The sequence below is a fragment of the Pelobates fuscus genome, chromosome 2 (genome assembly GCF_036172605.1).
Source record: "Pelobates fuscus isolate aPelFus1 chromosome 2, aPelFus1.pri, whole genome shotgun sequence".
NCBI lineage: Eukaryota > Metazoa > Chordata > Amphibia > Anura > Pelobatidae > Pelobates > Pelobates fuscus.
In genome coordinates, this window is record NC_086318.1 from 386,909,970 (window position 1) to 386,935,991 (window position 26,022).

The 26,022-nt window shown below is 39.9% G+C and overlaps 1 protein-coding gene across 2 annotated transcripts in view; it reads left to right on the top strand.

Moving 5' to 3' along the window:
* DUSP10 (dual specificity phosphatase 10) overlaps window positions 1–24,491 on the top strand; it is a 49,029-nt gene extending 24,538 nt beyond the window's left edge. For both annotated transcript variants that reach the window (XM_063441427.1, XM_063441428.1), the window contains exons 3-4: window positions 16,902–17,270; window positions 23,193–24,491. In XM_063441427.1, the coding sequence (XP_063297497.1) occupies window positions 16,902–17,270; window positions 23,193–23,458 (635 nt within the window). In that variant the 3' untranslated portion in view covers window positions 23,459–24,491. The remainder of the gene's footprint in view (window positions 1–16,901; window positions 17,271–23,192) is intronic.
* The last annotated feature ends 1,531 nt before the right edge of the window (window positions 24,492–26,022 follow it).

Here is a 26,022-nt window from a genome sequence, read left to right on the forward strand (position 1 = left end):
TCATATTGTCTCAACACCCTTGAAATCCATATATGAAATAGATGAAATCTCCTTTCTTCAAGATGTCCTTGTGTTCTTCGCACAGTTCTGTAGATTAACTATGCATATATTGTATATCGATGTTCCATGCTCTCATATCGTCTTGAAGACTCACTTCTCCGATGTAAACATTTCTAACTATTCCAGTGCTTCCTCAAAGCTTCCTCTTAATTTTATTTTCCATCCTCATAAAATCCATTTTGAGAACTGGAAGCCAACACTGTTGCTAAGTCAATTGTCTTGTGGTTATTCCAAAGCCTTCTCATTTTCTTATTCCCCTTCACTTGCCCCTATGTTTGCCTTTGAGGAAGTGTATTTATATATACTCATCAGCATCAAACCACTGACAGGTGAATAACATTGATTATATCATTACAATAGAACCTACAGAGGGGTGGGATACATTAGGCAGCAAGTGAACAGTAGGTTTCTCGAATTTCATGTGTTGGAAGTTGAAAAAGTGTTAAAGTGAAAAGATCTGAGTGACTTTGACAAGGGCCAAATAGTCATGGCTAGACGACTGGGTCAAAGCATCCCCGAAATGGCACGTCTTGTGGGGTGTTCCTAGTATGCAGTGGCTAGTACATACCATAGGTGGTGCAAGTAAGAACTACCGGCATCAGGTTTGCGGGCCCCAAGGCTCATTGATGAATGTGGTTTGTTTTAGTGTAAAGACATGTGCACTTATATATGTGATGACAAAATTGCCCCAAGTGTCAAGTAATGAGACTAATGGCCCTTTCCACGAACCACAAATTGTTAGTGCATAGTTTTATGTCACTTGTTGTATTGTTGTTACCATATTGTTAGACTGTTCTACCAATCAAGGCAGTGACTTTTGTCGTTGGTATTCAACTCATTTCTCCCATGAAGAAACAAATATGCTTGCAGTTGCTTTATTTAAATTTTCCTTATAGGGATATAAAGAATGCAGTTTGTACACTTTAGGCACGTGTTTATGCAATACACATGAACCCATCACACGTGGCTATTCATTAAATGAATTGTAGCAAACTAAAAATTAAATGGCAAAATTAAGGCTACAATTAAGCTAAAATCTCAAAATGGATATTTTAGTCAGTTTTTTTTCATTTGGATTTTAGTGGATAACCCTGCCTTTCTTTATTAGTGGTCACATGACATTTTTGTATGTACATTTCCTCAAGTAAGTGTAAGCTCTGGGTGGTTTTCACAGTTCATGCAGCAAGAGGTATCTGAAATCTTAGTTTGGTGACTTCACAGCTTAGTAGAAATGTAAAAAAGGGAATCAGACAACCCAAAATAGCGCAAAAATGGGCCAGTCAGTGTACTGCAGGGAGTGAAGCATGTTTTGGATGAAGTGGTTTAGAGACTTTGTATTTATTGCAGCATATTCTTTTTTTATTCATACAAGTAAAACCAATAGATTGTTAAAAAACTGATATAACAGTTGAGTGGATCCAATTTGGGCCGTATTCCTGACTTAAAAGCAGGGATCAAAGAAGAGAGGTGTCTCCTGACTAGCACCAAGGCTTAAACAACCTGAGGGCAAGCTATATCTGGGCACCTAAGTAGGATAGCAAATTATGATACATTTAAGTTCTAAACATATGTTATTTGATATGCTGTCCCAGTGTGTTTTTATCTCTTTGTTCTGTTAGAGATATATGCTGAGAAACAGGAGACACCTTAGAGGCACAGAAACCCCATTATTCAAGCTATTTCAAATAAAGCTCCCTTAAATATGAGTGATAAAACAATTTTATCACATATCTCTTCATATTACACAAAATACTACACTATAATATTTTTAGATTTTTTTGTGTGTTTTTTGGGCTACTGTCTATTAGTAAAGTATTTATCTAGCTGAGGTGGCCACCAATTTGGTTTTTATTTTAGTTTATGTTTGTAATAAATGATACTTGTTATAAGATACACATAATATATCTTTAGAGTATGTTTTTACTTGCTTTTCGCCACCTGTATACAGGGACTAAGTTTGTGCTCCACCCACATACTGTTTTTTGGTATTGTCACTAAATTACACAATATACTGTAATATTGTGTGTATACATGTTGCAGTGCACCATTTTCACGCAATGAAGTCTAGTGAAAGTAACCGATACTGGTGATGTGACTTACACATTTGGGGTGATCCTGCATTGTTACAGATAGCATTTCACCTTAAGGGATGGCGCTGATGATTCACTGACATAGGCCCCCGATTTTAAAATGTTTTCCAAATGATTCAATACTGTTAGAAAAACCTTCCAAATTATTTTTCTACAAAAATCACCATTAAAATCTAGGGAAATTTATTTTTAGATTAGTCATTTGTAAAGGTTTTCTTACTGTATTGAATCATTTGGGAAGTTTATTATATTGAGGCCATAGTTTTTTTTTGTGTATTTATGCTTGCATGTATAATTTTTATATATATATATGGCATTTCCACATAGTAAGTAGAAATGCAAAAAAAAAATACTTGTATCTGCCAACCAAGGCCCGATTTTCACATTATTGATTAAGCTTTTCAAGTGATTTGTGTTTTGAAAAATATTATAAATTGTGACAACAATTGCATCTATATATATATGATAGATTTTTTGATATTGTGATATTTTTTTTAAAAAAATAAATAAAGTTTATCTAAAAATATAAACTCATTTGCTTTTTTCAGTTGACAGTGTTTAATTATTTCACTGGCTAAAACCCTCTTGGCTCTTTTAAACATAGCTCTGAAGCTTCACTGTGCCGGGGCTCGCAAGCAGAGCCTGTGCCCGGCAGAGGTGCAAACAGAGAGCCTCCAAGTACCACCAGACCACCAAGAAATATGTAGCAGGAGCCTCTACCACCAGATAACCAGGGAATTATGTGTCCCCCTTCCCTGGCCAGATGTAGTAGTAGCCTAGAGGGGCTGAGGACACATATATAATAAAATATAAAATTACTCCCCTACACACACACATACACTGGATTCCCTAAACACATACTACATGCCCTATACACATACGCTGAAGTTTACTGTAATTTTGATTTTATTTTGTTCCACCATACATTTCTAGTTAAAACATATATAATATATATATATAAAATATTCCGGAAATTGGCTAGTTAAAAATAAATAACACAAGTAGTGCTATTTTTTTATATTCTTAATTATTTTATTCTTGGAACAGATACACATAGTAATAACCGTACGCCAATAGTAACATGGCCTATATTTACTTTTAGACATGACGACAGCCCTATATACGATATACGGTGTTATTGCTTCTGCTCAGTTGTAACAACATAAAGCTTTATGATTTATGACTTTGATATTTCCACAGAACAAAGATTAGGATATTGGTGTTTAGTATGGTTGACTCAACTTGAGAATCAATAAACTACCATCTGTCAAAGCTACGGCATACTGTAAAAACATCTATTTCTGCCAGGAATTTCTATTTCTATGTAAATAAATGGTCTAAACGTATCAAGAGGGATTGATTGTGTTTGGACAAAACTGTCATCTTTTTTTATCTGATGAGGTTTTAACTGTAGATCTCCAATCTCCAATCAAATGACAATATTGCAGTCCAACAGTCCTCTGTAGTGCTTATGGTGCCAGGAGTGCCTTGGTACCCCTCATTGTTTAAAAACGTTTTGACAACTTACCTGTGGTCCGACAGGAGCTTGCCGCTGCCTCCTCTAGAGCTGAATGCTGCAAAAGGAGTTTCTGTTAGCTCCACTGAGGTAAGACCTAAGGCCAGCTCATTGGTTGAGAGCATCGGTTGAGTGCTATCTGTGTATCTGCACCCCCTGCACTGCCAACGTAGGATCTTCTGTTGGCAGAAGGTTCTGTTGGATGTGATGGCACCTGGTGAACTCAAAGTATGTTGCCAAAAACCGTTTGTAAATGGTTTGACAACTTATATGGGGGTAGGGGGCGCCAGGGCGTTCCTGGAACTATCATTACTACAGTGGGCTCTAGTGATTATGGTAGTCGGAGTCTTGCTTTACGGAACATGGTCATTTCATTGGCATTTTTTTTTCATTTCGCTTTCATACTTTAACAAAATTGCATCTATTGTAAAAACACAACAGATAAAACAGACACAAGATTTTTTATTTTTTTTGTAGTAGAAGTTTAATGCCATTTTGGTATAATGTGCAGAGGGATTCAGAAAAGTAAAAAAGGGTGAAATACAGAGGGGGCAAGCCAAACACATTGCATCTTACAAAATTAAAATTGAAAAGGTGAAGTACATTTTATTTGCTTTTAGAATATACATTGAGACAGGTTTATTGTAAGCTAATAATAAGTAAGATTTCAAAGGAACACTATAGTGTCAGGAACTCAAACATGTATTCCTGAAACTATAATGTTAAACTAACTATTTAGGCCCTCGGACTTCCCTTTATTGCATGGTAAAGGTGTTTTTACTCATATTTTCTACCACATCTCGCTGTGGCTAGCTCTCCCCCTATGGCTCAGGTCATCAAACTTGCATCTCTATGGGGAACAAATCATTGCATCTCTATGGGGAATGTTTAGCGTCTCCATGCATAAGGTATAGACACTGAACAATAGTGTTGCACAGTGTGCAGCATTGGACTAGGAAGCTTATCTAGTGGCTGTCTGAGTGACTGCCACCAGAGGTGTTACTAGGCAGCAATGTAAACACTGTATTTTCTATGAAAAAGCAGTGTTTACATTAAAAAGCTTGCAGGGACAGATCAGTCTTATTTCTTAGAACTTTTATGTTGTCATATTTCTTTCTTAACATATCTCTTACTAACTGCTCGTCACTTTAAATTCTAACAAAAAACCTTATATAAATATCAACCTTATTGCTCATATCTACATTAGTTGATTACAAAGATATAAAAGAGAAAAATTAAAACTGGGGTGGTGGGGGAGAGGAGGGGTAAACTCAGATGTATTCAGGGATATATCGATTAAACAGGAGAGACTTATAAGAGCAAATCCGATCTTAAAGAAGTCTGTTATTTGTAACTTGTTTAACGTCCAGCCCTCTGAGTGGTACATACATGCGCTTTCAGTTCAGCTACCCTGGCCTTAAATTTGAATTCACTCTGAACTCACCTTGAATTCTCACTTTATTAAAATAACCTTGAAAAAAAAAAATACAAAAAAATGTACCTCCACGTTGATCTTTCATTCCGCTGTAAATTATATACAAAGTATATCTTCTTTATTTTGCTTAGGCTTTGTTTCATGGATGTTCTATAGTATATTTTTTATAATTTAATTTGAATGTTTTTAATTTAACTTTCAGTTCAGTACTGGGTATACAATACACACACAGGGATCAAAAACACCAGATTACACAGGCGATGTATTTAGAGTCCATCAATTTCATTAATTCAGTAGAAAACAGCCTCATTCTCCATATGTCACCATAAAATGTATACAGACAAGATTTACAATTGGACAGACGTGGCATCCCTATATATTTATTTCCTCTTCTTCAGTTGGGTAAATAAATTCTCAAGCCACCTGTTAGCATTACATCATTCATTCCCAAGAACACAGTTGCACGGAACGCTTTAAACAAAGTAGTTCTTCTTGTATTGTTTGCACTCAAAGAGCTGATGTCATGCCAACTGATGTCATTGTATGCCTTTGTATCATCACCATAGCTACCGGGCAGGTGGAAAGCCTACCGCTGATGTCATCGTAAATATAGAGGTTACAAGAGTTTTAAAACAGTTCTTTTTTTTCTTCTTATGAATAGAACCAAAGTCCCTACCACACTTGGAGATAAGAAAATCCCCATATTTATTATTTGCTTTGTAGACCATGATGTTGGCATAATAGCATAGTGTTAATACTGCAGAACCATTCAATTTAATTTAATGATCCTCTCAATTCTTTTTGAAAGTTTTTTGTTTTGTTTTTTTTAGAAATGAGTTTATTTGTCCCAAAATGTGACTTTGATGAAGAAGAATTGGAAACAAAGATCAATGAAACAAAATGTAAAAACAAATAATAAAACAGTTTTCTGTAGCAGTTAAATTTTGATTAATTCTTTAACTCAAAGAAAATTATAATCATCAAAATGTAAAACTTTTTACATTTCTTATACCAGGAATGACGGAGAAATGACATGGGAAATGTTTTTCCAAAATATGCAATTTGTTAAAGTTCAGAAATTCGGTTGTTTTAATCTCTTGTTCATATTGACCAAAATTTTGCTAATCCCTTCTCAACTATAAAGTCATATCTGTTTGGATTGTTTTGGATAACATTCTGGTGGAAGAATAAGGCTTCAAGAAAAAGTTTCTTTTTGTAGCGGAGAGCTGATTTCTCGCAGCTATTCTCCACTTTAGATCCAAGGGAGGCTCAGGAACAAGTCATTAGTAAATCCACAGCAGAGTTTCCAGCAGGTAAAAAGGTTCAGCGAAATCCCCACAGCACTCCCAATAACTGGACGACACACAGTTTCAGGAGTAGAACTGACAATCGTTTATTCCAAGGTTTCTTATAAAGCCTGCTCCCATGCAAGGGAGGGAACTACAGTAATTATGACAGTAACCAATACCATTCTTGTTACCTCCCACACATCTCCTCCCCTCAGAGTGAGTCATAATCCCCTTAAGTTGTACAGTACTTTACCCCAAACTTGGATGTACCCCTAAACCATCACATATCCTTAATATCAGGGTACCGCTAGGTAGCCCTGATCTGGGTGAATATAATATCCAAAATTCACCCAGATCGGACCAGGGGTTCGGTAGTTACAGGCAGGGGAAGTTTGACCGACCGCACACGAGTTGGTATCCGAAAAGGGTTCCACGAGAATGGGCCCTGCGGTCGGTCTCCGTTAGGCAGTTAAAACAGGCATTTATAATTGCCATCCACATTTACATTCACCTAGATAGTGATTCCCTCATTCGGTACTTTATTACTACCGAATGGGGATTCGTTGTGTTTCTCCGTTCGGCAGTTACGGAGCTCTGGAGGTCTCAGCGGTGTTTGGTTGTTTGAGTGTCCGATTTGAGTTCCAGGCACTCGACGACCAAACACCGCTGGGATTTTCATGCGTAAGATGGCCGCCGCCACGTGTACGCATGCCGAATGGCGGCCACCCAGATACAATGCTAATGAGCCGGTTAACTTGCGGTTGGAAGGAATGTGAACTTTAATAGCCGGCACACTTCTCTCTGGGGTGGTCCCTCCGTTCGGTAGTTTCCATAAGTATATAGTACGGATGGAAACTACCGAATACCATACAATACACACACGAATAGCAATTTCAACATAGGGAAAACATATACAAACACAGTCACACAGGCATTTTGCAGGACAGGCTCACTGCATTCCGCTACACTGCTCCCCCTTGCCCACAAGCCGGCATACACAGTCTGATCCCACACGGATCGGCTTGGGGATGACCGGGGTGCTCACGGATCATTTCTCCAGATCAGTTTGTCGTGACAACCCGTCGGCGTTTCCATTTTGCTTACCCGGGCGGTATTGAATGTTAAAGTCAAAAGGCTGCAGCGCCAAACTCCAGCGCAGCAGCCTGGCATTGTCCCCAGCCACCCGGTTCAGCCAGACTAACGGGTTGTGATCCGTGAGCAGCGAAAAAGCCTGTCCGTACAAGTAGGGTTGCAATTTCTTCAAGGCCCACACCACAGCCAGGCATTCCTTCTCGATGGCGGCGTAGCTTACTTCCCGGGGTAAAAGTTTGCGACTGATGTAAGCCACGGGATGTTCTCCGCCATCGGCCCCGACTTGGCTCAATACTGCCCCCAATCCAAACATAGAAGCGTCTGTGTGAACAAGAAAACGTTTAGTTGGATTGGGAGCGGCCAAGACAGGGGCATTAACAAGTGCATCTTTCAAGTGTCGGAATGCCTGCTCACACTCCGGGGTCCAGGTTACTTGGCGGGGAAGGTTTTTACGTGTCAGGTCCGTGAGGGGTTTGGCCAGGGCACTATAATTGGGGACAAATTTCCGGTAATACCCTGCTGTCCCTAGGAAGGCTAACACCTGGGTTTTAGTTGTCGGGGTAGGCCACTGTGATACTGCCTCTACTTTGGCGGGTTCCGGCTTCTGCTTACCACAGCCCACTCTGTGGCCCAGGTACTGTACCTCGGCCATCCCAATACTACATTTAGCTGGTTTTAGGGTCAAACCAGCCTCCCGGATCCTGTCTAGAACCGCTCCTATATGGGCCAAGTGTTCCTGCCAGGTATCGCCAAATATGGCAATATCATCGAGATATGCGCAGGTATAGTCTTGGAACCCATCTAGGAGGCGGTCCACCATCCGCTGGAAGGTAGCCGGCGCGTTTTTCATCCCAAACGGCATGACCTTAAATTGGTACAGGCCGAATGGGGTGACAAAGGCGGACTTAGGGATGGCTTCCGGGGCTAAGGGAATCTGCCAATACCCTTTGCACAGATCAATCGTGGTAAGGTATTGTCCCCTGGCCATCCGGTCTAGTAATTCATCGATCCTAGGCATCGGGTATGCGTCGGATACGGTCTTCTCATTCAGTCTCCTGTAGTCCACGCAAAAGCGGGTCGTGCCGTCCCGCTTTGGTACGAGGACCACTGGAGATGCCCAGGGACTATCTGAGGGCTCAATCACTCCTAACTGTATCATCTCCTCAATCTCTTTGCGCATATTCTCCCGGACCGCTTCAGGGATGCGGTATGGGGTCTGGCGCATGGGAAGTTGACCGGGGGTGTCTACTCGGTGGGTGGCCAGAGGGGTGTATCCAGGTACATTAGAAAAGGTCTCCTGCTTTTCCTGCAGGAGTTGTTGTACCTCGATACGCTCCTGTGGGCTCAACCGATCCCCCAATACAACTGCTCCTAAATCCCCAGCCAGCTGTCCATCTTCTAACAGATCGGGGAGGGGTAGGCTGTCGCTCTCTTCAGAGGTGGGGGCGCAGATAGCTGTCACCTCCTCTGAACGCTCCTGGTAAGGTTTCAGCATGTTCACATGGATCATGCGTCGCCCCCCATTCCCTGCGCAGTGGCCAATTATATACGTGGTGTCACATCGTTGTTCTACCACTTTATAAGGGCCTTGCCAGGCGGCCTGTAGCTTATCGTGTCGGACAGGTTTTAAAATTAAAACTTTCTGTCCGACCTGAAAGCTGCGGTCCCTGGCGCCCCTATCGTACCAGGTGCGCTGATGCGTCTGAGCTGCCTGTAGGTTTTCCTTTACCGTCTTGGTGAGTGCTTCCAGGCGATCTCGGAGGGTCAACACATATGGTACAATAGGGGTACCGTCCACGCTACGGTCTCCCTCCCAGTGCTCTCTAATCAAGTCTAGGGGTCCCCTTACCCTCCTCCCAAACAGCAGTTCAAAGGGGGAAAATCCTGTAGATTCCTGCGGCACCTCCCTGTAAGCAAACAGTAAGTGCGGCAGGAATTTTTCCCAGTCTCGGTGAGTCTCGGCGAAGGTTCGGAGCATCTGTTTTAAGGTGCCATTGAACCGTTCGCAGAGCCCATTAGTCTGGGGGTGGTACGGAGCACTAATTATAGGCTTAATTTTGCAGAACTTCCAGAGTTGTTGGGTAACCTCTGCCGTGAACTGAGTGCCCTGATCCGAGATGATCTCCCTGGGTAACCCCATCCGGGAGAAAATCTGCATCAGTGCCTCAGCCACCGTCTCTGCATGTATATTCGTTAAAGCTACCGCCTCGGGGTAGCGAGTGGCATAGTCCACTACGGTCAGGATGTACCGTTTGCCCGAGGGGCTAGGTTTCCGAAAGGGGCCTACAATATCTACGGCAACCCTATGAAAGGGTTCTTCAATTATGGGTAGGGGGTGCAGCCTCGCCTTACGCTTATCCCCCCTCTTTCCCACCCTCTGGCACGTGTCGCAGGTATTACAGTACCTGCGTACCTCCTGGCTAATCCCTGGCCAGAAGAAACTTTGGGTCAATCGATATCTGGTACGGCTGACCCCCAAATGTCCGGATAGCGGAATATCGTGCGCTATCCGGAGTAATTCGGTTCGGTACCTCTGAGGTACCACCAGCTGCCTTGTAGCAATGGGGTCTGACCCATCTATCTGTTTACTTGTTTCCCGGTACAATAGCTGTCTGTCCCATACAAATCTTTCCCCCTCTGCCCCCGGTTGGATAGAGGTGACCTTGTCTCGGTATACCTGTAAGGTAGGGTCAGTGATTACCTCGGCTACAAACTCGTCAGGAGGGGCCCAAGGGATACAGTCTAGGGAAGGGGAGGAATTTCTTACCTGGACCTCCGGCAGTGCGTTGTTTTGTTGGGTGCGGGCCTGTTGCCTGGTGACTACTGGGTGTGCTTCTTCAGTAGTTTGTGGTTCAAATGCGGAGGTGAGTTTGCCCAGATCATTCCCCAGGACCACCTCAGCAGGTAATTGCGGCATTAGTCCCACTTCCACATTCCCGAACCCCGCACCCCAATGCAAATGTACCCTGGCTGTGTCTAGCCGATACACGGCTCCCCCTGCAACCCTGACAGCCACAGTCTTATTCAGCTTGGCCTTGTCCGAAACCAAATGGCTTTGCACCAGGGTGATAGTGGCTCCCGAGTCTCGGAGCCCCTGCATAGGCTTCCCTTCCAGATATACGGTCTGCCTATGGTGCTGGCGGTTATCCGCATGTGCCTGTAAGGGGTTGGCCTCATGCAGCACTTCCCACTGTTCCACAGTCGTGACTGGAACGGCAGAGCTGTAGGGAAGTGGTACCTCGTCCTGGTAATGATGTGCTGCTGCTCTTGGTGGTGGTGGTGGAGGCCCTGGTCGGATCCAGGTGTTGCGTTCCCTGGACTGCGGACAATCTCGCTGGTAATGTCCCCACCTCTGGCATCGGTGGCATTGCACAGAAGCAGGTGTGCGGTATCTCTGCTGCGCTGCTGCTGGTGCTGGTGGAGGAAGGGGTCTTGGTGGGGGTTGAGGGTTAGGAGAAAAGGAATTTACCCCTAGTGGCCGCATGGCCGGTTTGGTACCCACTGCCTTGGTTTGTCTGCGAGCATCCATAAAGTCATCTGCCTTTTTGGCAGCCTCGGTGAGGGTGGTGGGGTTACGATCCCTCACCCATTCCTGTAGTTCTGAGGATATACCCTCATAAAACTGCTCCAACAGCAGCATTTGTAACAAGTCCTCCATGGACCTCGCTTTACTCGACTGCATCCACCCAAGAGCTGCCCTTTCTAGTCGGCAAGCCCACTCTGCATGTGAATCTTTGTCCACCTTTTTCAATTCCCTGAAACGTCTCCGGTATGCCTCTGCTGTTATTGCATACCGGGCCAGGATAATCTCTTTCACCCGGTTATAGTTCCTAATTTCCACATCTGGTACAGTGCGGTAGGCTTCCGCTGCCCTTCCTGACAGCCGTCCTGCTAATATGGGTACCCACTCTTCCCTTGGTATGTTATGCAGTGTACACAGTCTCTCAAAGTCCTGGAGGAAGGCATCTATATCCTCCTCTGCTTCCACATACGTTTTAAAAGCTTGATAGGGAATTTTGGGCTTACCCTCTTGTGCCACAGCTCCTGCTGTACTTCTTTCTGGTGTTTGTGGTCTCCTATTTCTCTTCACAAACTCCTGCACCTCTGTCATGGTTTTAGAGATGATCTCTGTGGGTGGGTTTTCCCCATAAAAGGCCAATCTGTATTGTAACTGCCTTTGGAACTCCTCCTGTTCTGTTTCAGGTCTTTGTTCCGTGGCCTGGACCTCCTCTGCTCTGTATTCTGCCATTACTTCGGTGATAAGCGTTGCTTTGGATTTGCTGCTGGCAGAAACACCTTTCGCTTCCAGAAGGTCTTTCAATGTGGTTCTTTTTAGCGTAGAAAGGTCAATCTCCATTAATCCTTGTTCCTCTGTGAGTCTGGATCCCAGCGCTGCCAACCAATGTAGCGGAGAGCTGATTTCTCGCAGCTATTCTCCACTTTAGATCCAAGGGAGGCTCAGGAACAAGTCATTAGTAAATCCACAGCAGAGTTTCCAGCAGGTAAAAAGGTTCAGCGAAATCCCCACAGCACTCCCAATAACTGGACGACACACAGTTTCAGGAGTAGAACTGACAATCGTTTATTCCAAGGTTTCTTATAAAGCCTGCTCCCATGCAAGGGAGGGAACTACAGTAATTATGACAGTAACCAATACCATTCTTGTTACCTCCCACACATCTCCTCCCCTCAGAGTGAGTCATAATCCCCTTAAGTTGTACAGTACTTTACCCCAAACTTGGATGTACCCCTAAACCATCACATATCCTTAATATCAGGGTACCGCTAGGTAGCCCTGATCTGGGTGAATATAATATCCAAAATTCACCCAGATCGGACCAGGGGTTCGGTAGTTACAGGCAGGGGAAGTTTGACCGACCGCACACGAGTTGGTATCCGAAAAGGGTTCCACGAGAATGGGCCCTGCGGTCGGTCTCCGTTAGGCAGTTAAAACAGGCATTTATAATTGCCATCCACATTTACATTCACCTAGATAGTGATTCCCTCATTCGGTACTTTATTACTACCGAATGGGGATTCGTTGTGTTTCTCCGTTCGGCAGTTACGGAGCTCTGGAGGTCTCAGCGGTGTTTGGTTGTTTGAGTGTCCGATTTGAGTTCCAGGCACTCGACGACCAAACACCGCTGGGATTTTCATGCGTAAGATGGCCGCCGCCACGTGTACGCATGCCGAATGGCGGCCACCCAGATACAATGCTAATGAGCCGGTTAACTTGCGGTTGGAAGGAATGTGAACTTTAATAGCCGGCACACTTCTCTCTGGGGTGGTCCCTCCGTTCGGTAGTTTCCATAAGTATATAGTACGGATGGAAACTACCGAATACCATACAATTCACATAATACACACACGAATAGCAATTTCAACATAGGGAAAACATATACAAACACAGTCACACAGGCATTTTGCAGGACAGGCTCACTGCATTCCGCTACACTTTTTTTCATTATTTGTTTCTTATGATTTATTCCAATTTTTTTATATCAGTTGAAAAAAAATTGTTCTTTGAATTTAGACAACTGTACTATTTGCTCTTAATTAAACGATTTAGCGCTGCAAACATTTGATTAGGGAACAGAAACAGATCTAACAATGTTATGTGAGCCACTAGCTTATTGGACAAATCGATATGTGCAGTTCTATAAATCAGCAATAAGATTCAACTAAATACCTTAAATGTATTCACAATGCTGAACAGTAATCCCTTTTAGAACTGACTACAGTATACTGTATAACAATATGATAATTTGCTGAAAAATCATATTGTTTTATAGTTCAGATTTAAAGTAATTCAGTATTTTGTACAATGTACAACTGTGCACTTGTTAGCACCCTTTATCACACAGCACAGTGGAATAGCTTACTTTCTCAATATTGGTATTGCGTTTTTGAAGCATAGTATCCACTATACATTATTTGATGTTCAGTTACTGACTATGGCTGGATCCAGAGGACAATACTTCAAGATATTCAGCAACTACAAAAACAAAAAAATAATGTAGTCCAGGTTTATATCCTGATGAGTAACATGACTCAAGATAGGGCAGACCAGACCCTTCCTGTGCCAAAAAATAGGGACACAATCGAATGAGTGAGGACCTATTTTTGGATATCAACCCATGGAATAAGAACCATTACAGTAGAAAGCCTTGGCATAGATTAAATGCTGCCAATGTCCTTTATATATTATACCTACGTATATCCTCTGTCCTTACTCCCACCTCTAACGCTCGCCTCCAAGACTTTTCCAGGACTGCACCTCTTCTGTGAAACTCCCTTCCCGGTAAGAATTTCACCCAGTCTCCACTCATTCAAAAAATAATTGAAAACTCAATTCTTCAAGAAAGCATATCAAATAAACTGTTAGCAGGTTTTTATCCCCCACCCTCCATGACTCCTCTCCTGCAACTGTCAAAAATTACCTACTAAGCCCTCAGTGAATACTTTTCTAACAACCTACTTTGTACCCCTACTTTTACCCTTTGTGTCACTTTTACCCACTCCCTCTAGAATGTAAGCTCATTGAGCAGGGCCCTCAACCCCTCTGTTACTGTGTGTCCAACTTGTCTGGTTACAACTACATGTCTGTTCGTCCACCCATTGTACAGCGCTACAGAATCCGATGGTGCTATATAAATAATAATAATAAAACCCTTGGTAGAGGTAAAGGCTGTCCCATTTACTTGCTACCGCTAGCCATACTCCAGATAAAAACATCTATGTTAAAGCCCCCCAAAAAATAGCTCTCTTCAATATGACAACACATGTTTTAATATTCTTAGCGGGTAAAAAAAAAAAACACCGTTAAGGAATTTAGGCATCTTAACTTTTCCTAGGCTGGGGCATTCTCATCGGGCCAGGTGGTTCCCAAACCATCTGGTCCCAATAATTATGACCTCTGACCCAATAGGGTACCAGGGGATGCCTAATCGAAAATCTAACTCTCCCAAATGTGGCCAAGGGTGTCCAAGGTCCTGACAACCTACCTCTTCAGACCCTCACACCTCACCTGACCCCAGCATAATTCCACGTAAATATCATGTCAAGACTCATTAAACATTATACTTTTTTTGATATGTTCTTAATATTTGCACTGATGATTCTTCTATAAGTTGACCATGATATCTTCTAGAATACGAAGCATCAATGTTAATGCAACATTAAAATGTTAAATAGGCTAATACGCCTTGCAATTCAGGGATGGGTCTTAATTAGTCTTTTGGCACACTAACTTCATAGTGATACTGAAAGCAAATCCTGGGTAGGAAAAAGGCCAGGCATCATTTTACATCTGGAGCTTTGACAGGCATAGAAATAGCAGTCAGGGAAATATATTTAGGTGTGTGGATAAACCTGACCTGATAGGGTAAGAATTGATACTTTGAGTGCCAGAGAATTACTCAACATTCTGGCAATCATATGACAGATCTGGATTTTTCTTGTTAGACTGCTGTCACTATATGAGTTTTGTTTTTTTTTAAAATTTTAATTAAAATAAAAACAAATGGCATGGGGGAACACCTAAACAAATGAAAATATTAGTTGATACTTATTGCGCCCTAGCTGAAGAAAAGGGTGTTTTTGGTGCAGCCATCCTTCTCCTGCATCCCATGGAAGCCTCACAGACCAGAAATGTACTGTCAGATAGCCTTACTATTCTCATCCGTGCATAAGGACACAGAATTGGCTCCTGTGGGAGATTATGCAAGATGTCTGCCTTCATATGGATATTTAGGCTTATGCAAAATTAGTTTGTGTGTCATGTGAGAACATTCCAATGACAGAAATTCAAAGTTTGCAAGCCAAAAAGGCTTACTAATGATTTTGATTGTTTAAAAAAAAAAAAAAAAAAAAAAAAGCTTTACTTAAAGTGACTTTGTCCCAGCAATATCACCTTTGAGTATTTTATTAACGTAATATTTCTATGAAATACTTACATTGACTTCTTTGAAATTCCAACACAATCAAAAGATATTATTATAAGACAAAGTAGGGACTACTTTGCCTTGTGGTGAACGGCGAGGTTGACATAACTTGACAAAAGTTGGGCTTCCACTGTCAAGTTTTGTTAATTCCCACAGCTGTTGCTAGTATTGATATATGGAGAATACTGTGAGAGTACACTAGAATATACAGCAGTGATTTGGGCTCCTGGTGGACGATTCACTAGAAGCTAAAGAAGTAAGATGGTGGTAAATCCAAGGAAGTTCTTCTGGTGAGTATTTCTCCCCCCCAGCTTCACCTCCATTCACTGCAAACCAAGTGGGAATGTCACCTGCAAATACCTGAAGGTGACATAGCCACTTTTAAAGCACAAGCCAAATAAAATAAGTAACTGTAGTTTATTGAAGCTGTTCAAATCATTACATTTGCACCATTAAATTATCTTGCACTCTAAGCCCCTCTTACACCATAACTAGAAAGTTATCTTCCTCATTATTGGGACAATTCAGTTGTACTCTTTAATAATGTACACACATTATAAAAATAAACAATTTTATATAGAATTTACAACAATTTTAAGCCCTTGTAATAAAAGTTAACTCTCCCAATAACTGCAACATGTTTGTAGAAATATACTTTTATATTTTTAAATTACAATTTCATACGGAAAGGTCGTCTCATGTATCTTTGGCTTTTAATGAGGTGGGAATGTGTCTTCCTACACTACCAATGCTGGGTGAGTGGTGGCAATATACCCTGGCATCTAGGAGTTAATATAAGAGCAGAATTATGGTTCCATGGAGGAAACGAGAAAATTAATTGTCACCCCACTGAGCTCCCTTAGCAACTCTTCCTTTGGAGTGTAGGGCAACAAATAGGATGGTGTTGAGATGCGTTGTTATATTTTAGCACTATTCCTCCTATACACAGTCAGGAATAAGGCTCCCTCCCTGAACGAAAAGGTAAGAAAAATTAAGAGAACTTGTAATGCAAAAACAAATCGTGTGTAGTCAGCAGGAGTCATTGTTAAATCACTGTTGCTTACAGGATAAGGAGATGAGCTTTGGCTGACCAGCTTTACTGTTTAGTAGCTGGGTCTTTCATAGCTTGTATCCAAGACCATAAAACAAGTTGGGTTATCAAGGTTTCCTTATATTGGCACAGGTGTTATAATAAATATCTCTTTCTTTTATATTCAATTGTTCTAATATCTGTTGGAGACTTTTGATGAGAGAGGTTATGTCTCAATATGACTTTTGTGTTTTATGTACTCTGACAATATAACATTGTTGTTTTCATCCTAAACTGAAGTTGGATTTAGTTTACACATCACACAGTGTATGTGCATATACTATGTATTAAGACTGAAATGGTTTATAATCCTTTTTTGTAATAAGAGTTCTAGTTTTTGTGTGGGGTATATAAACAGGTTTCTTTTTTTGTTTTGTTTTTTGCAGGTGGACTCAGTAGTTTTAAACAGAACCATGAAAACCTCTGTGATAATTCCCTCCAATTGCAAGATTGCTCTGATGGAGGGGGGGCTTCCGCTGTATCAATTACACTACCTCAATCTGTCCCGAGCACTCCAGACATCGAAAATGCAGAGCTGACCCCCATTTTACCCTTCCTTTTCCTGGGAAATGAACATGATGCCCAGGACTTAGAAAAAATGCAAAGAATGAACATTGGTTATGTCGTCAACGTAACAACACATCTTCCTCTATATCATTATGAGAAAGGAATCTTTAATTACAAACGTCTACCAGCAACAGATAGCAACAAACAAAATCTCAGGCAGTACTTTGAGGAGGCATTTGAGTTTATTGGTAAGTCACTTATGTTGTGACTCTCTAACTGAATTCAACAATAGTATCAACAATAGCAAAGGTTATGAGTTTGTTTGATGTTTTATTACAGTTGTCAATTAAAACAAACTTCGTGCATTTATTTCACCAGTCTACCCCACCTGAATAAGTCTATTTAGCTAAATGTTTATAATTAATGGCAGTGTATAATTACCAATATTACCAATATACTAAATATTTAATATCTATTGATTTAATATTAACAATGTTTAGGTATATGTATGTATGAATCCCAATTTTCTCTTTATGTGTTCTGTACTTTGAATTATTTTACTAATTATTCACTTCTAACAGTAACCTTAATTAATACACCTGCTTATTGTCTTGCAAGTTTTTGTGTTATTTTACCATCTATATTATATGCCTAGAGTATTTATTTAGTCCAACCTCACCATGACCTTACCCAAACTGCAATCCCAATGCATTAGATGTGTGGCCTAATATTCATCTAAAGTCTTTTAGAATGATTTTCTTGTCTTAAATTAGATCGATCATTGTAGCTCGAGAAGGATTAAAATGACACATGGCCCTAGGCAGATTACCAGTTTGACCCCACTACCCATTGATTCTTCACATAGGGTAGGTTAATGGGGCCAAGCAAATTCATAGTTCCCTGTCTGAGACTTCTGACCTTAGGCTACTGCCTACGAGCATCGTATGGGGCTCCTGTCTAATCCCTGGGCTCTAGTTGGCCGCCTAGGTTCGCCTTGTTGTTAATCCTTCTCTGAATATTTTCCTACTTTCTTGCAAAATTGGAAAGCACTTTAAACTATTTTTTTTGCCTTCTTTTGGTTCAACAGCAAAAACAGATGTGACGCTGAATTTGATGAATGCCAGTCTTTTTGCAGCCTATGTAACACTTATCTTAACCTTAGTTTTATCTTTTTCCAAGAGTCCCAGATCTGATTATTGCAAGTCTTTTTTGCAGCTTATGTAGCTATATAACACTGATCCTAACCTTAGTTTAATCCATGTACCTATTTCCAAAAGTCCCAATACTAATCCAACCTTCCATTTCCATAAATTAATGTAGCTGGTATGTTTATACCTTGAGGTGTTTGCCTTGGGCTGGTTTGTCTTATCAATGTAAAACCCACTTTCATTATATGGATTAAAAGCACTATTGATTGATTGATTGGCGCTGAGGGTATATTAAATATATCTCTGTCTGTACTTGGGTACTCTCCGAGTTCTCTAACCATAAGTCTATTCAAAATATTTTATCAACATTTTATTTTTATACATTTATTACAAAATATTTCACACATATAAAACATTTAACCGCTCATAAAGAAAGCTAAAGTTATATTATATCAGCTGTTAGATTGGAGAAAGAAAAACACTGTCCATAACACTTTGAAAAGCAGTGATTTGCCAGTTTTCCTAACAAAATGGCTTTAGCATTGAAATCTAGCCAAGACTTAATTTAACAAAACCGAAACTTTCCATCTCTAGCCTAGAGTTTTCCGGTATTGCCTGTACTTGCAAGAAATCGTGCTGATTGCTAGGCATCACCGTTATAGTTAGAATCTGTTCTAGAACTTAGGATCTAACATAAATAGCTGAACTTCCAACTGGAACCAAATGCAGAATTCTGGGTACTAAACCTTCCAGAAAAAGTCTCTCTAACAAAGAACAGTCTATCGTAGGACTTACTGACCCTTGATATTTAGCTTTACCTATGGGTATTAAACCTTCTACCGCTAGTAGAAAAGCCTTGATTGTTCTGTCAATCAAGTCCATCCTCATCTTTATAACATATCTCTCTAAAGACTAATCGTCTACAAGGAGAGGACATACTGACCCTTGAGATTTACTTTCAAGCTTTTCATATAGGGGTTTCATTTAGCCCTGCAACTAACAATTATTCTCATAATCAATTAATTAGTCAATTAATGTTTTAATTAATTAACGATTCAGATATTTATTTTTTTAATCTAAAATATCTAGTCCACTCTTACTTAATTGTATTAATTACATTTCAATGTTTATAAAATAGATAAAAAAAAAAAAAAATTAAAAATGTCCAATCAGCTTTGGGCAGACAGATAATAGTGCACATTCATTCAAATAACAACTCCCATCACTCTAGTAAGTAATAAGCATAGTCCTAATTCACCTGATTTAAAGGAACTGTATGGCTTTAGGAATACTAATTGGTAGCAGTTCAGTTAACGGTTCCCCCACTTCCCAAGTGGATGAAAAAGTTACCGTATATACTCGAGTATAAGACGAGTTTTTCAGCACATTTTTTGTGCTGAAAAACCCCCACTCGTCTTATACTCGAGTCAGTTGTCTGTATTATGGCAATTTTCATTGCCATAATACAGACAAGGACCGGGGGCTGTCAGGAAGCTGTAACTTACCTTCACAGCAGCTCCTGTCAGCTCCCTTCTCTCTTCTCCGGTGCGTGCAGCTCCCAGGTCAGCTCCCTCTGCAACTCTCGCGAGAGCCGCGGGGTCAGAGCGTTGCCACGGGTTACCGTGGCAACGCTCCGCGAGAGTTGCAGAGGGAGCTGACCTGGGAGCTGCACGCACCGGAGAAGAGAGAAGGGAGCTGACAGGAGCTGCTGTGAAGGTAAGTTACAGCTTCCTGACAGCCCCCTCCTACAGCCCATCCACTGGACCACCAGGGAGTGCGAGCCCCCCTCCCTGGCCAGCTAACAAGCAGGGAGGGGGGACGAAAACATATTAATAATAAAACAAATAATAATAATAAAATAAATATTAAAATAATAACATAAAAAAAATAATACAATTAATGATAAAATAAAAAAAAATAGTTACCTAAAAAAAATAACATTAAAAAAAATATTAAAATAATAATTAAATCATAATTAATAAAATGCCCACCCCCCACCAATGCTCTGCACTCGCACACACACACTGCACACACACACACTGCATTCATACACACACTGCATTCATACACACACTGCACTGCATTCATTATATACACACTGCACTCACACACACTGCACTCACATACACACACTGCACTCATACACACACACTGCACTCATACACACACACTGCACTGTATTCATTATATACACACTGCATTCATACACACACTGCATTCATACACACACACTGCACTCACACACACTGCACTCACACACACACACTGCACTCATACATACACACTGCACTCATACACACACTGCACTGCATTCATTGTACACACACTGCACTCATACACACACACTGCACTTCATTCATTGTATACACACACACTGCATACACACACACTGCATACACACACACTGCATTCATATACACACTGCATTCATTATATACACACACTGTAAATAAATATTCAGTTAATATAATTTTTTTAGGATCTACTTTTATTTAGAAATGTACCAGTAGCTGCTGCATTTCCCACCCTAGTCTTATACTCGAGTCAATAAGTTTTCCTAGTTTTTTGGGGTAAAATTAGGGGCCTCGGCTTATATTCGGGTCGGCTTATACTCGAGTATATACGGTAGTTAATTTACCTTGTCTCCAGCTTCGCAGAGCTCCCTCCATAGCCAGTCCCGCGTCCTTGATGAAAACTGATAATCTCAGCCAATCCAATGTTTTCCCACAGGAAAGCAGTGGACATTGCAGGGTTAAAACAACAGGGAGATGACGCTCAGAGCACTTCATTGAGATGGGTGCCTATAGAGTCATTTTAATATAAACAATTCAAATGATGACTACTATTATTTCTGGATTGCACATGTGATCTAATCCACATAAACTAGGAGCAGTTGTAAACTCAATCCGAAAAATACATTTATACTGCCCTTCTACAAGTGACACGTGTAGCTGCTGGTATTCTCTGATATGCAGATCTCAAAGTCCATATTAAAATGGAACTGTCAATTTCAGAGGTCTTCGCATATTTCGCATATGGTGTGGATCTGGTGGCCGTAGGGTGCAGGGGAGGTGAGTTTTACTTTCCTCAAGCTGTCCTTCACGGCCAACACCTTGTTAACACTGCAGGTCCTCTTTGGCTCCCGGCGCTTCAGTGCATAAGAATTCAACACTGAGGTCTTTGGAAGATCCCGCAAGACCGATCCATAGACAGAATCCTACAACCAGAATCCCTACTTTGTCTTATGGTATCTTTAGATTGCGTTGGAGTGTCAGTGAAATATCAGTGAAATTCCAATGGATTCTTTAATAATTTTAATATTTCATACAAGGGTTTCAAGTTTATACCCTCCATGTAACACTAGAAACTGTATTAAGCGTTCCAACACCTTTATCCATGTAAAACAGCTGATCTCGTAAACACTCTCTTCTGTATACACCTGCCAAGCTAGATATTACAAAATTAAAACAGCACTGTGCATTTGCCCTTTTCTTAGGGCTTTGTCAAAGTGCATTTGTAATAAAAATCTTTATTTTTCACAATAAAAGTAACACAATGAGTAAACGATTTTCATAACGGATTATCAATTTTTTTTTCGATCACTTTTTTTCAGCTGGTTTCATTTGGTATATTTAATATTTTTTATATTTTACCAACATCCAAACATTACCAACATCCAAACTACAGACCCATTTGCCAATATGTTCCTCAGTCAGTATTTGCTCATAATCCATTCATGTCCAGTAGCTGCACCATTAAAACAATGTCTGTAAGTCTAGTCTAGATCTAGAACATGTATAGTGTTTATATTTTAATAAGCAGGGGGTTCTGCTATGTTTTAATTTCTAATAGAAGTTGATTGAGAAAAACAAATAGCACTCAAAATGTTTACACTACATAGAAACCTGACAATATCTCAAATATGTTCTTGTGGCTGAGAATGATCACAATGTTCAATTTTCTAAAAGCTGTTCATTTGGAGCTCTGCTGGGTTTAATTTAGATTATATGTTGTGTATATATTGTTTTTGCTTTTTTTTATAACCCATTTTATTTAATGAAGAATTAGACAAAATTATATAGGGATTTGTCCAGCCTGAATTGTAAGGTTTTTGAAATACAAGGCCGAGAAAGAAAAGTAATCTCTCGCTGCTTCAAATGGCATTATACAAATTGTCAGGTTATGTTTTGTGGGGAGAATATCTTTTGACCAGCTGCCATAATCGGTCTTGTTATAAAAATTCAGCAGCTAGAACAAGTGTATGAATAGCACTTAAAAGAATTGTAGAATGATTTTTTTTAAATGAGCTTACAAAATGGTTATTTTGCTCGATACAACAGCACAGTGTTACAAGCTGTTACATTGGAAGCTGAAATTGCAATACCCTTTAAGGAGAACAAAAAAAAAGCAAGAAAAAATATGTATAAAAACCAGTGCTAGCTAGCTAGTACATGGTGCCATGTTAGATTTTTAGTGTGATTATTTTTTTTTGTGTGCTTTAAACAAGTGGTTTGCACTAAACTGATACATTGTGTGGAGCTTATAGCAAAGGCAAAAGGTTTCAACTAGGTCTATAAGATAGGTGTCCTGGAAGGGGGAGGATGCTGGGGTATCTAGATGCTAAACAAAGAGTTTTGGTAAGGCAAAACTCAAAGACTCAGAAAAACGTCTCAAATCTCTGAATTGCTGATATATCTATCTATATATCTATTTTGACAACCCAATTTAAGCTTCTCCTTTGCACATACAAAAGCAGAAAAAAAAATTCTGACCAGGAATAATTTTTGTCTGGTGGGCACAAGGAAAGATAGTATCAGGATGGGGATGACTTATGGAACCAGAACAAAGCATGTCGTAAATTTTATAAGGTGATCCCCTGGTTGCAAATGTAGTCTCCTGATATTCTTACTAAATTAGCACTTGGCATGTTATCATCACAATTGATTTACAGTATTTTATTTAATGATAAATTACAGTATTTTTCTCTTCTGTAATTAGACTATATGGTTTTGTTTTTTATAGAGGAAGCTCACCAGTGTGGAAAAGCCCTTCTTATTCATTGCCAGGCCGGTGTCTCGCGCTCAGCCACTATTGTGATTGCGTACCTAATGAAGCACACGAGAATGACCATGACTGATGCCTACAAGTTTGTCAAAGGAAAACGACCAATCATTTCTCCCAATCTGAACTTCATGGGGCAGTTATTGGAATTTGAAGAGGACCTAAATAATGGGATTACGCCACGGATTCTGACACCAAAGCTAATTGGGGTAGAGACTGTAGTGTAGCAAAAATAAAATTGTGTATATAAATATTTGGGTGCAAAAAGCAAAAGCTTTCAGCAAATTATTATTTGAACAAAATAATAAAAAAAAGACTCTAAATTATCCTTTTCTGGATAAAAAAAAATACCCAGGACTAATGGAACACTGAGGGTAGAGGTTGGATAGATGCAATGAATACCTTTCAGGTTGAAATAATGGATAATATAGAGGTTCCAGGCTTACAGTTCTTGAGAAAACATTGATCATCTTGCTTAAATAAAACCTACGATAGGTGGTCTGTGCAGGTTCATAGACTAGGCAAAGTTCTGCTATTGGAAATCCAAATAAAAGCATAAGAGTATGGGCCTTAACTGTCAAAGACATTCTCTCAAGACAATGAGATTTTACTTCATATCTGCCATAGAGAATCTATGAAGATGGCAATTAAATTGAACTGTTAAATATGGGTGTGTTCAGTTATATTTTTATATTTTGGGTTGATACGGTTTCATCAACAAGGAACTTGACCATTACTTGCCCTTTGTGGCTTATTGTGCAATAATATTGTTTTGAGTGTGAGATTTGTTAGAGTGAACTGAATGTTCTAAATTAGGGGTGGATGACAGGTACCTCTCAAGCTGTTGTAGAACTATGCCAGTGACTTGCAAGGCATCACGGGAGATGTAGGCCCACAACTTCTGTCTGCAACCGGCAAGCCATCTCAAGAGATGTAGTTTGCCGAATTGTGGTGGGCACGCCATCATGGACAATATATTTCCAAAACAGCTGGGGAGCTACCTGTTGGCTTCCTCTTTTCTAGAGGATGAAATGTGCAAAAACAGGAGATGGGTGAAGGAAAAAAAAAAATTATTATTGTTTTCATTTGAATCTGGTTATGGTGCCATAAACCTTGTTAAATATGTATATCAGAATGTAAAAAAAAAAAAATAAGAGGTTTTATTTTAACTAATTTTTGCACAAAAATATAGGCGTGTTCCCATTGTCTGTGTAAATTGTCGTTTTGACTATAAAACTGACAAAAAAGTTATTTTGACAATGCGTATGTTTCTTTTATTTCTGAATATATTTTTTGATACGTTACCCAATGTTGTTTGTTTTCCTTTCAGGGGATTTTTAACGGGCTTTTACCAAATGTTTATATCAATATTTAAACCACACAGTTCCATGGAAACTTACATTTTAATATTATAGGTGACATTTAGGTGTTTTTACAGTCAACTGTAATAATTTAACATCTAGGCAAAATATTGTATTTGTAGATTTTTTTTCAGTGTGTCTGTTTTGGCTTAAGACAGATTTGTTATCCACAAAACAATTGTATTAACAAGTTCTGTAAATGAAGCTCTGCAAGTAAAATCACCAACAAATAGAATACAATATTTAATTAGCTGAAGATTAACTCAAAATGGCTGCCAGAGTGATTAGAGGGCCTCTATAAGCACCCATACCACTTCATCTCAATCAAGGTGTTTGAACGACATGTCCGTGTTAGCCCTGCAAGTAAAAACATTGCCATTCTGCAGAATTGCAGTGTTTTCATTGCAGGATTTAAATGCCTCTACTGGCTTTGATTCATGCAGCTACTAAAGCTATTTCTGTCAGATAGTCTCATAAAGATCATCTGATTGGCACAGCATTGCATTTTGATACGCACATGCTTTAGCCTCCCAAAGCTATTCTACAGGAAACACTGGATTGGCAGAAATTGATTTTCTTGATGATCTCAGCCAACCAGGCAGAGCGGTACACATCGGTCAGCTGACGCTCTATGTACCTTCTTTTATGAATTGGGAGCTACTGATTGGCTTAAAATGAGTTGACCACTCTAATCTAATCATGGATGCTGTTTGATTGTTTAATGGCCATAACTTACATTTTGTCATGCCATCTTGGCTTTAGTATCAAGCAATACATATTGCATATATTTTCAGATTTAAAAAATAAAATTTTCACAATCCTCTTGCTATCACAGGTCAATAAGAATGTTTGAACCATTAGTTAACAGTGCCATCTACAGGTGCATGTTTTGCTAATTTTTTTTATTGATTTTTTTTTTTTTTACCAATCTTCGGTTTAAGAATGTCTAGCAAGTGTTATTCAAAAGTGAGAATTGAAGGTTACTTCACAGTGAATTTAAATTCAAAATAAATGAACTGGAAATGTTTTCAGCTTTTACCTCAGCTATTCAAACTTCAGTTTTAAATTTTAAATTCTTTTTTGAATTCATTTTGAATTTTCACTTTAGTATCACCACTTTGTAGGTGATACAAACTGCAACTCTGGATGTAAACACAGCATTATTCACTAAAGTCTGAATTATCCTATACTAAATGGGCAAAACCATCCAGCTGCATACTGGACCATTTGGACTGCAAAATCTGAGCATTGTTCACACTATTTATCACTATATGGGTTTGGCCTGAATAGGCCTGAATTTCTTGGTTTTATATGTCATAATAGCATAATAATATGTACAAACACATACACGCTGACAAAATATCATAATAATATGTACAAACACATACACTGACACAGAGATACACACACTGACAAATACAAAGGCCCTG